Below are 12,979 nucleotides of genomic sequence, written 5' to 3' on the forward strand. Positions count from 1 at the left end.
TTTGAAGAGCATCAAAATTTGTTGGACTGGGCTTTGGCTGGTACATAAGAAATGTTGCTTTCTCTTTGCCTTGGTTTAGATTGACAGAGTTGACCATCTTACGGCTTAAGTAAAAAAAAAATTCTACGAAGAGATTTCAACAATGAATATTTTGAGACATTTTGTTGCATGAATGAGATTATTCTTTTTTTTTCCAATTATTTTGCTACTCTTGCCTAGGAGTCAGTATGTCTACACTTGTATGGTGCCTTTTCTAGTTCATTACAATTCCATGCAACTTGAACTAATGGTCCAGAAGCATTTTTACCATTTGTTTCCTATCCTGAAACCTGTAGTGTCTACCTACTGCATCTCTTCGTCACCAACCAGGTGAAAAGCAAATTATGTTTCAAAGCTCTTAAAGCCCTGGATCTGTCATCCTCACTTAACTGAACTCTTATCTCATTTTTAACTGTTTTCTTGACTTGGCCTGTACACTGTGAAGTTTTTATCATTTTAAATATTGGACTAGCACAGGAATGAAGTTAGGAAAAATATTTGAGGGGCTTTTGTGTACCAAGAGCCACAGTACTAGTTGCTTTTATATATATTACTGAATTTAATTCTTGCAGCCCTGGTAAGTAAGTAAGTAAATTAGTCCCATTTTACTGAAGATGAAACAGGTTGATAAAATGACCTGCCTGTACAACCCAGATTATCATTGGCAGAGCTTGGATTTGAATCCATGTCTGCCTTACTTTTCTTATTTTTCCACAGAGGAGGCTTCTAAAAGGAGGGATATGAGTCTTGAAAAGATTAGGTTAGAAATTAGGTGTTTTGTGGGCCAGTTGGGGAAAAGATTACCTGAGGAAGAGCAGTAGTCTCAAGAAATGGTAGCAGATGTTTCAAAGGAATCCGAGATTCATATTAAGCTTGTATAGCTGTTGATTATATAGTGTCGATAACACTTGATTTGCATAAAGGATTTCTTTTTTTTTTAAATAACATACATTGTCTAAGCCATCTTGCTGTGATCCACTTCCAAAATGGGTTCACTACTCATCTTAAAACACATTTGTTTATATGCCATTGTAACGATATATGTGGAAGTAAACAGTAGGGAGAGTTACTTTTGGTAGATTCTGAGAGATGGTTTGACAGAAGTCTTTAGCTGACACTTTTTTAGGAGATTAGACGCTACAATATAGCAAGAAGACAATGCCTAGATAGGAAAGCAACTTGCAGGTTATTGTATCTGTATCTTAATTTATACCAGTGCCAGAAATCTTTTCTCTAAAGTAAGAAACAAAGTTCGAAGAACAAAAGCCAGCATAACTTTTTGGAGCTGCGAACCATCAATTTAAGGAATAGAAATAGTAAGCACCCCCGTAACCAATTTATCTCTTTACCAGTGCCATCAATTAATCAATTATTAACATTCTCTAATGATTGTGCATTTTCTATAATAAAGATAGCTTTCTGTTCTGGTGGCAGAACTCATTTGCTAGGCATAAATTAGTCTTAATAGTTGACAAATTGAAAAGGAAAGCATTTAAAAGGATTCTGATTCTCTTTTTATTTTCTTTTTTAAATATTTTATTTTTTTCCTTTTTCTCCCAAAGTCCCCCAGTACATAGTTGTATATTCTTCATTGCGGGTCCTTCTAGTTGTGGCATGTGGGACGCTGCCTCAGCGTGGTTTGATGAGCGATGCTATGTCTGCGCCCAGGATTCGAACCAACGAAACACTGGGCGGCCTGCAGCGGAGGGCACGAACTTAACCACTCGGCCATGGGGCCAGCCCCTCTGATTCTCTTTTTAAATTACATTCCCTGAAAAAAATCTATTCTGCTAGAGTGGCAAATTATCATTTTAGAAAATCCTTTTCTCCTTAGAGACCAGTAAGATGGAGTGAAAAGAGCACTGAGCTAGAAGCAAAAAGACGTTTTAATCCTGGCTGTGCTGCTTACCAGCAGTGTGACTGAAAGCCAGTTACTCAATTTTCCTGAGTTTCTGTGTCCTTATTTGTTAAGGAAGGATTTTTCTGAGAAGTGAATGAAAACTAATACGATAGGTTTCCAGTCTTAGGTAGAGAAGTCTTGCCTGTGCCCAATCTCTACTTCTCACCATCTCAACACCAAATTCTCTAGTCTCCTTTCATTCTCTGCTGTCATTGACTGTTGGGGAGAGCCACATCATCCTGAGAGCAGGTAATAGAAGTTGGTGACTTTCTCCTGTACAGTAAATGTCAGAGTTTCAATGAGGAGGCAGCGCATGTATCTGATATGCAGGAAAGTGTCTATAGGATATTTCTTGGACCTTCAGAATTCACATGGAGGGCTTTTTCTTTTTTTCCCCAGTGTCCAAGATTGATCCAAGGGATCTGTAAGAAGATATGCTTATCTATCATTGGTTCCATCTAAAATCCCTGGGAACTTCTCTCAACTACCATATTCTCTTTGTATTTGAGTGGGAGAGATGTGAAGGATGTGATCCTGGGTCTACTGGGTGTTGTTGCAGAGATTTCTGTCTCCTTGTATTTAATTATTGTAAAGGTTAGAGGAGGGAGGTGGTGATGTAGAGATTAGTCTCAAGAAATCTAAACAACACCTGAAATGCCCTCACAACATAAGAGGAAGTCTGATATAGTAGAAAGAGTGCAGATTTTGCATCAATTAGTTCTGAGTTGAAATCCCAGCTCTGCTACATACTGGTCAGCTATCCTTGGACATACCACTTAATCCAAATAAGTTGTAGGTCTTTTTTTTAAAGTGATTATTTTTTTCAACCTTTGTGTGAAACTCATCAAACTATGGCACATTGTCATCGTCTCTGTTGAACTCTGGTCCTGGAGAGATGAGATCTCTGGGTCTCCTCATGGTAGCTTCAGGCAGCATTTTGTGTTCTTATGGTTTCCCCAGCAATTTGAAGATGTGACAATAGTGTAATTCTTTATAAGGTCAGCCCAGATTTGAGTTTCATGAGATTTACACCTCACAAGAGAATATATAGCTCTTTATATATTTCTAAATATCATAGTTTAAATTAACTTGTGAGATTATACAAAAAGTCAGTTTTCTAATGGTTCACTTCAGGATTTCTGCCCCTTTTTTGGGTTCTGTATACATCTTCTTAAGTCATCCAGTATGTAAGACCAAATTCTACAGTGTAAAAGAGACAAAAGCCAACAGGAGAGGTGGCTCTGTTTACACAGGAGAGACTGCTGCTGGATGTGGACTTTGGTCAGAGTACAACTGCTTGTGTTTTATCGGTGTAAATTGACAAATTCATTGTTTCCCAGCTGTAGAGTGAGATCATAGGGTTTATCTTGGTCATAAATTCAATCTCCTTTTCTTTTCCAAAATAACAGCAAAGAATACTTTATTTACATATTTTGAAGGGGCTATAGAATTTCACACTTCTTATTTTCCTGTAGTAAGTTCAGCTGCTAGGCTATCGTAAGGAACAAGAGAAACTAAATCTTTAATTATTTTCTATGTTATGTATAACCACTCATTTTTAACTCTGAAAATACTGTTTTATGAGTTGTCCTTAATTTTATCTTCTTGATTGTCATGTTTTGATTCTGTTACTTATAATTTGACATTTTTTAAAATCATTGTAGTTTGAGTAGTAAAATTCTTTTCAGCCTTTTTTCAGATTAGCATTTATGTGAATCCTTAATCACTTACATTCTTAAATAATGCACATTGCTTTAATCATTCAATTCAGCACATATTTATTGAGCCCTGCTATGTACCAGGCACTCTCCCAGGTGTACCTCCTTCAAGAAGCTTATATTCTAGTGGTAATAAAGATTGTGTAATATTTTGTCTTATTGAGTCTGCAATACCCATGCCTTTTTATTCTCCTTTCTCTTGGTATTTATGCAGTATTTTTATTATTCAATACGTATTACCAAGAATTGACGTTTTTGAGTATTGTACTTTTCATATGTATGTCTAGCACAGAAATTGTTTTCAGAATTCCTGGGTGCCAGATGCAGTCCTGCGTGTACTGGATGTGTGACCTTGTGCAAGTCTCTCGGTTTTCTATTTGCATAGTGTGGCTACCAATAATGCCAGCCTCATTAATCGTCTGAATCTTATATCTCTTGATAAGAGGGTAGAAACCATCACACCAGAACTTACTCAACTTTCACCAGCCAGTGAAATAATTTGCTTCTGCCCCATCCTTTCTTTCTTACCTCCTGTTATAGTGGAAGCAGTGTCTAGGTTCTGTTCCTTCCCACCCTCTGATGGATGACTGTTAACTCTTCAATTATCCCTTAGCACATCTTCAGCTACTCTGATCTATTCCCATTTAAACACTTGTGTCTCTTCCTCTTAAACAAAAATTCATCTCATGTCCATCCAGTTGCATTTTTGCTTTCCCCTCTACACAACTAAATTTGTCTACTTCTTACCTCCTATTTGCCCTCGTATTTACCCTCCTGTATACCCATCTCATGCCGCTGAAGCTGCTCTTGCCAATGTCATTAATAATCTCCTCCTTGCTAATTCTAGTGGATCTATAATCCCTACTTGTAATTTCATTTTTGTAAAAGGTGGATGTTGATAAAATCAGTAAAGCTATGAGGACTTTGGGAGAAAGTTTGATGTTCTTAGGGCAAAAAAGAAAAAAGCTTTCTTTCATTAATTCATTGACAAATATTTATCAAGCACTCTTCTAATCATTGAAGATAGGGTAGTTAATAAAATGGGTAAATGTCCCTGTTTCCCTGGAGCTTATGTTAGTTGGAGGAAACAGGCAAACAAAATAAGTAAAATATATGCCAGATAATGATAAAGAATTAGGAAGAAAAAATAAAGCAAAGAAAAGGGAGTGCCAGTTTAGATGGAGTAGATTTTAGATGGCATGGCCAGGGAAGGCCTCATTAAGAATATGACATTAGAGGGGCTGGCCCCGTGGCCGAGTGGTTAAGTTCGCGCGCTCCGCTGCAGGCGGCCCAGTGTTTCCTTAGTTCGAATCCTGGGCGCGGACATGGCACTGCTCATCAGACCACGCTGAGGCAGCGTCCCACATGCCACAACTAGAAGAACCCACAACGAAGAATACACAACTATATACCGGGGGGCTTTGGGGAGAAAAAGGAAAAAAAATAAAATAAAATCTTTAAAAAAAAAAAAAGAATATGACATTAGAACAAAGACCAGAAGAAGGCAAGGGAAGGTACCATGCAGATATCTGGGGGAAGAGTGACCCTGGCAAACTATTTTATTTAGTCTCAGCAAAAATGCTTCCTCTTGGTATGAAATGTTTTTAAAAAGATTCTTGTTCTTATGATAAAAAGGAAGTCTGGATATTTTGGGGTGTAGTGTTGCAAATTGACTTATTATAAAGATAAAACTATTTTTCATGATTTAATGTTACAGAATAAGTGAAGACAAATTCTAAAGATAATTTTATTTCACATTTCCTTGACGTCTAAATGGTTGCATACTTTTATACTTGGACAATTTAAATAATGGCATCTTTTATTCCTTAAAGTAGATCTTTTGTAAGTAATTGGAATAATAGCTGAGGTAACGTGGTTTAGATCCCTATAGAGCTGTACTAACTTACTGAGGTTCAGCAGCTTTTTCAGGAGGAGAAAAGAAATTTTAGCATTTGTACACTTAAGTAACATTTCAGCAAAGTAAAATTATACATTCTCTGCATTATATTCAAAACCCTAATTTATTTAAAGGAGAAGGAAGCCTTAAGAACAGGTTTATGGCTTGGCTCCAATATTTGGGAAGATTCATATGGTTGTTATGTTTAGTCGTCAGAATGGGGTCTTCCTAAACCCTTGGGTAAACCCACATCTAGTTATAAATGAATCAGTATGGTTTATATAATCAGTTAGTTTTCGGAGAAACCCAACTGTTAGATATGTAGAAAACCTTCAGCAGTCAGAATCCTGAACTTGTTTACAGTATAGCTCGCTCCTCTTTGCACCTCACAGATGCTGGGGGTTTTCAGAAGTACCGGAGACAAGGAGTAGGCGGTGGCACACACTTTCATTGAAATTTAAGAGCTAGTAATAATGAGTCCACTGGCCATTTCCTTTCCTGGCTTCTTAACATTATAACAGAAAGTGAGCGACATTTCCCTAAATTTTGGTCGTCTTGTAGATTTTAAGATTCTTTCCTTGAGTATGATTGTATTAATTACCATATGTGTATTACTTGATATCTGTAAGCATGAGAGGCACTGTATATCTGGAGAACATTTGATTGTTTAATTTGTTCAGTGGCTCATACGGAGGATTGAAAAGGAATAAGCTCTTACTGGGCTTGATAAGGACTTGATTTTGGAATGAGGTGCTTACATAGCAAGACTTGGACAAGGTTTTACCTGTATTGTCTAGACCTGAGCAAATGCTAGTGCTGCTGCTAAAAAAGTATATAGGACTGGTAAGTGAACATTTGAGAAATTATATAGTCCACTAAATAAATAAATATTTTCTCTTAACGTTTATAGTTGGTCTGTAACAGGCTTGAATTGACAGGTACTATTGTCAATCCTAAGTATACAAATCTTCCACATTCTTACCTCCCTCTTTTCATCCCATTTCTGCTTGCCTAGGAGCTAAAAGTATTCTTCTTCCATCTCTAGTAGATAATATTAAAGGTCCTCTCTAGCCAAGGTCTATGATCCTTTTTTACTGTGTTATTGATAAGATAACATTATTGATGAGATAGCATTCTTGTCCCATTTCAGGAAAGTTAATGACAGGGTGTCATTTCCCTACCGGTTCCATGGGTATTTATCATGGGATGATTCAAAAAGAGAGAACTCAGATTTGAAATTTAAACAGCCATACCAAAAATGATTTGAGGGATTTCTTTTTTAAAATTACCCTTATTTCTGGCTGCCCCCCCCCCCAATTTAAAAAATAATATGAATTCATGACTGTTTAGTAATAGGAAAATCTGCGAAAGCAGAGTTCTGTAATTTTGCCATCTAGAAATAAACAGTTAAAACATTTGATATCTATCCTTCCCATATGTTTTCAGTACACACACATAAATATTTAAACAATTAGCTTCCTATTGTACATGCTGTTTTACAACCTACTTTAAAAAGCTGTATTATAAATATTTTCCATGTTATTAAGTATTCTTTTAAAATATTTTCCATAGCTGCATTTTAGTCCATCATGTTACAGCATTTAACCAATTCTAGTCATTAGATGTTAGCTGGCTTTCAAATTTTTGTTTTTATAAATTATATTGAAGAGAATTTTATGCATAAGTCTTTGACTACTTCTCTGGTTATTTCTTCAGGATAATTTTTTAGGTAGTTTCATGTGTATAATATTTTTAGCTTCGGTTTCACTGAAACAATTAAACTTTGCTGGAAGAAGAAAACTTACATTTGTTGAATGCTCATATACCAGATACTATGCTAGATGCCTTATAGTTTTATATATCATAGAATCTAGTTGTTTTCATTTCCAGTTTCTCAAGTGAAGAAATCTATATGCATACATATAAGATATTTTGCAGTAAGTTAACAGTATGTAGAAAATGTTTAAATGTTTTGTTTAGCAAATAACAAAGGTCTTTGACAGAGGAAACAATGAAAACTTACAGAGGAAGTTTTTAATTCTGTTTTGGCTTTGGAGTATATATTAAAATATGACTTTTTCGTCTTTTTGTGTTTTACAACTAAAGAGTTTTAGGCCTAAAAATTATGTGTTAATTGGCGTTCTTAGCTCTAGGAGAAAAAAAGTGGGTGATTCCCTTGCAGATTTGGGGTTTTAGTCCTATAACTACTGTTTTAGAAGATTAGTTTGTAAATTACATTTTATCGTTAAATTAGAAGCAGATAATAGTTGTCTACTAGATGAAGATGGTTTCCCTTCACTTAAAATTCCAGGCCTAGCTTTTTCGAATCTTGCACGCATAAGATCTAAGAGGTAAAAGTTGAGTGATACGAGGATGAAAAAGGTTTCAGAGGAAGGGTGTGAGCCGTGAGATAACATGACTGTGCTTTTACAGAGCTAGTTTAGAACCCTTGCCTATTAGCCCTTCTATCTACTCTGTTTTGATAAATGGGATTTTTGTTTTTAGGACCTCGTATTTGTTATCTAATGCAGTGGTTTGTTTCGTCTCAGTCACATCGATCAGACAACAACATGGCAGGACCCCAGGAAGGCCATGCTCTCCCAGATGAACGTTACGGCCCCCACCAGTCCACCAGTGCAGCAGAATATGATGAACTCAGCCTCAGGTGAGTCAGACACTGTAATTAGAGCACACCAAGTAATGCTTATGCATTGGTAAAACTTTCTGTGGAAAATAGTAATTCTTCTTTTAAGGAAACTGGAGCATGGGTGATGGTTATTTCCTATCCAGTTTCATATGGGAGACTTACTTTATTTCAAAGTAACATGCTATACCAAAGCCTTATTTAGTCATTAATAGATCAAGGGGCTGGTATCTGAAAGCCAACAGTTGTTAGAGTTTTGATTCTGAAGTGAGTATCTCAAATTCCTAGTTTGTTTAGTTTTGACATGCTAGGGTTTTATTCTATGTTTTCTTGTGTCTGAGATCTTAGAGTTGAAGTTTCTCTCTTCCTTTTGTGGTTTGGATAGGAAGCCAAGCTGTGGCATTCTTAACCTACCTTTTAAAGTAGGTGTTCGTTCTACCATCAGAAAGACTGGAAGGTAGCAACTGATAAATCCCGAAGCATCTTTCTTAGGTCTAGTATGTGTTATTGAACAAATTTCCACCTTTTTCACAGAAGATAAACCTGAATATAAATCTTTTTTCTGCCTTGTATTTGGCAATTTACTTAAATCTACTGTTTTCTCTCATCTACGTCATGGGGAGTAACAGTGCCCCTTACTATACAGAGGAAGATGTTAAAGGAAATAATATAATATCTTTAAAGCTTTTATTATAGTTCTAGTACAGAGTAGGTAACAAGTAAAGGTTTAGTTCCTTCTTACCTAGTCTTTTAGATGCTGTCTGGCTTCTTTCTTCTGTGTTATATAGGCCCAAGGCCATAGCTACCTCAGTATACATCTTTGTGCATATAAGGAAAAGATGCCCTTTCCTTTGGTAAGATGCATCCTCATGCCTGGCATCAGGGATTGGAGCATTTGGGCTGGATTTCTTTTTGTCTTTTTGTGAGGAAGATTGGCCCTAAGCTAACATCTGTTGCTAATCTTCCTCCTTTTGCTTGGAAGATTGTCCCTGAGCTAACGTCCGTGCCAGTCTTCCTCTACTTTATGTTTGGGATGCCACCACAGCATGGCTTGTTGAGCGGTTTGTAGGTCTGTGCCCAATCTGAACCAACAAACCCTGGGCCACCACTGAAGCGGGGCATGCAACCTTAACCACTGCACCACCAGGCTGACCCCCTCCCCCCCCCCCCCCCCCCGGCTGGATTTCTAACCACACCCCTGCCTCCCACACTTTACCTCCTTTGCTGAGTACCCTGGTTCAGGGTTCAGATGGCAACAACAGTAATTGGCAGGCCTAGTGGTGTTGATGGCTGTCTCTTTCATAGCCCATCCATCTTCCCTATCCAAGAAACTGTCCAATAGTGGTAGCTGCACCATAGATTTTCTTAAACAGCAGCCTTTGGGAGGGACTAGTGGAGGTGGAGAGGGTGGTACAGTCAGTTGACAAAAGGATCCTTGACTAGGAGAACTCACAGAATTTGAAATGTTTTTCTGCCCCTAAAGATGATGCCAATGTGTTGGAATGTTTCTGCTGTTCCCTAACTCTCTGCTCTTGCCTATGAGTACTTGAATGCTAAAGAGTTAAGAGCTGTACAAAAATCAAGGCAAGATTTGTGACTGAGCTTTTCTTGTCATAAACTTTCTTTATATAAACTGTTGAAGAAAGATTAATTCCCTAAGTCTTCTATTTTAGCTTATTTTAATATGAATACATTTACTTATTTTCAGAATCTATGTTTAATTTGTGACATTTAATTTAAATTTAAAAAATTTTTAAGTCGAAAAAGTATGCAAGTATCTATTGACTAGTATTTTTATTTGGCAACTATTTTTCTTTTTTAATTATCAAATTTCCAAATAAAAGTTGTGAAAGCTGCCTTGTATTTATGGTCCAAAGAAGATGATTCACATTATTCATTTTGTCATGCTCTATCTAAAACTATTACTTAGGAAATAAGTAACAAAACTCATTAATTTAAATCTATTTTGGAAGATTAAGCATTTAGCATCTAACAAGATTGATTTTGATTCTTTTAGAATATTGGTTTTTTTCTGTTAAATTTTCTGATGGTAATGGTCTAAGGAAATGGGGAGAATTTATTTTTCAATTTATATTTAAAATCAAAAGTATGTATCAAATTGTTTTTAGTGGGTTTTAGGATATTTGTGTATATGTTAGTTCAGGTAGGCATTTTGTTTGTAAAATATGAAATGTGTTTATATATATTGCATATAAATTAGTGGGCATGCTACTTACAGCTGTATTTAGTAGAGAGGTGACTTGGCAGGAACAGTTTGAGTAGAGTGGCAAGAAGTGCTGCTGTAGTGAGTGGGGTGGGGGGGGAAGGGAGTGTATGAAGAAAGACTTGGAGATAGTTGGAGGGAGAACCTGAAATGGGAAAAGCCATCCCCAGAGAGACTTGAGCAGGTTTAAATAGTAGTAGAAGGTATTCAATAATTATAAGAAACCCGATTTATATGCCAACCATTCTGCTCAGGTCATTCTGTACTATCTGAATTAATTCTCTTAAGTGCCGTTTAAGTTAGGTACTGTTATTAGTCTCACTTCACATATGAGAAAACTTGAGTACCTTTCCCCAAATTACACAGCTTTTAAGTGGTAGAAGCCAGGATTCAGACTTTGGTAGTGTGAACCAGGGTTAAGATAAGTGACAGAGTAAAGCCTCAGAGAAAGCAGAGGGGATAGGGCACACTAATGCATTGGAGGCACTATTTAAAATACCTCAAAGAAGAGAGAATATTTAAAGAGGACACTAGAGGTCTTTGTCTTTTAAACGAAAAACAAAAACTGACCCTAAAAAGGAAAAAGAGTCACCTAAAGTTTCAAAATGAGAGATAAGGTATTAAATTTAAGTATATAGGAAAGTTCTCAGAATGGGACAAATTTAAGACTGGATTATTCTCAATTTGGTCACGAACACAAATGGAGGCTTAACTGTCAAATCAGGTATTGAGGCTGTTGATAACATCTGTATAGTACCTGCCTTTTTTTTTTTTCCCTGAGGAAGATTCAGCGTGAGCTAACATCCATGCCAGTCTTCGTTTATTTTTTAGTATGTGGGCCGCCAGCACAGCCTGGCTGCTAACAGAGTGGTGTAGGTCCACACGTGGGAACTGAACCCAGGTCACCAAAGTGGAGTGCACTGAACTTAACCACTAGGCCACCAGGGCTGGCCCAGTACATACCTCTTTTTACTCTGAATTACGTGCATTTGATTTTTGTCTTTCGTTTCTTCCAGTTCAGTGGACATTTAAGAATAAAGGACTTCTACATGGTTTTGGAATGCTTTGGAATGTCATGGGATCTGTAATCGTTTCCTTTTTTTTTTTATTGAATTCATATTAGTTTACAACATTGTGAGATTTCAGTTGTACATTATTACTTGTCTGTCACCATCTAAGTATTCCTCTCTGCCCCCGCCCAGCCCCCTTCCCCTGGTAACCACTGAACTGTTCTCTTTGATGGGACCTGTGATCTTGATATACCTCATGTTCATGTAAAATTACAGCCATAATGTCATGTTAATTGCATTTCAACCTAGAGACTTCTTTTTCTCCATCTGGAAAGCACCCATGGTGCTTGGTGGGTGTGCATTCTCTAGTGCCGTACTTTCTCACATAGCTTTAAGAGAAAATGATCTCTCTCTCAGTCCTACGTTTCTCCTTGAGAAGAGCAGCAAAAGTGATGCTTGTCTGTGCTTGGAAAATAATCTTTTAAAGAGTTTTTAGAGCCTGGAGACAATGAGGAAGGAGAATTGTGAGGGTTATTAAGTAAGTTTCGAGGGCATTTACTGTAACAAAGCAGCAAGTGATTTCCAGTTAAGCCCGGTATCTACGGACAGTTTTCGCCCTGAAGGGAATGCCTTCTCAAACTGCTAATCTGAAGCCTTCAGATAAAAGAGAAAGCTACACCACTCTTTTGGAGCACTTTATTAGGTTAATCAAGCTAAATGCAACTTGATTTACTTTTTTATCATTAATTATTTTACAAAGAACTTTCTGGTTTTGCTCTTTTTTAAAAAGAATTCTCCTCATTCAAATATTTGAGTCTAGCTTTGTGTTCTGCACCGATTATTTCTAATCAGACCACTTCCCTTAAAAACTTTCATTTTCTCTAGACTCTCCAGACCTGTTTTCTGTATAATTTTTCGTGGTTGGCTGGACTGAATGATCTTTTAAGATTCTCTCTAATTCTAAGATTTTATGAAATCCTATTTCTTTCATTCAGTCTAATTCAGTTAAGCAAAAATGGTCAGTTTACTTTTGTTTTTGCAAGTCTTTTTTCAAATTATGAGGTTGAAATGATGAATTTCATTGCTAGACTGGAGAGCTGTGGTTTGTAATTAGCCAGATTTCTAAATATATGTAATTGAGAATTGCTTAAAGGTGCACCTGGAAAGGGTTCTAGAGGCAAAACTTACTAAATCCTATGAAGAAGATTAATTCATATTCTTTAACTCACCATTTAATTGGCAAATAAATGACGATGGACTTCATGAAAGGAATTTGAAAGGTGACGAAAAGAAAATGAAAAAATAAAAGGAAATTTGAATAATTCAGTAAGATAATGGTTCTATTTTACTTTACATTAAAAGATAGAATATATACATATATAAAATTATATATAAACCCTATTAAATTACTTGATTGCCCTTTAGAAGTTATATTAAGTGTATTATGCTTGTAGCACATTAATAGCCTTTTGATGCATGCTTGGGATCTGTATAAAATACTTCTATATACTAAGAGTCAGGTAAACATTAGTGATTTTTGTGTTAGA

General features: G+C 36.5%; 1 protein-coding gene across 12 annotated transcripts in view; it reads left to right on the forward strand.

Annotated features, from left to right (window-relative positions):
- Window positions 1-12,979, forward strand: part of YAP1 (Yes1 associated transcriptional regulator) — a 112,655-nt gene that overhangs the window by 44,727 nt on the left and 54,949 nt on the right. For all 12 annotated transcript variants that reach the window (XM_023644698.2, XM_023644702.2, XM_023644700.2 and 9 more), the window contains exon 3: window positions 8,104-8,219. In XM_023644698.2, the coding sequence (XP_023500466.1) occupies window positions 8,104-8,219 (116 nt within the window). The remainder of the gene's footprint in view (window positions 1-8,103; window positions 8,220-12,979) is intronic.

Source organism: Equus caballus, chromosome 7 (genome assembly GCF_041296265.1).
Source record: "Equus caballus isolate H_3958 breed thoroughbred chromosome 7, TB-T2T, whole genome shotgun sequence".
In the NCBI taxonomy this organism is placed as follows: domain Eukaryota; kingdom Metazoa; phylum Chordata; class Mammalia; order Perissodactyla; family Equidae; genus Equus; species Equus caballus.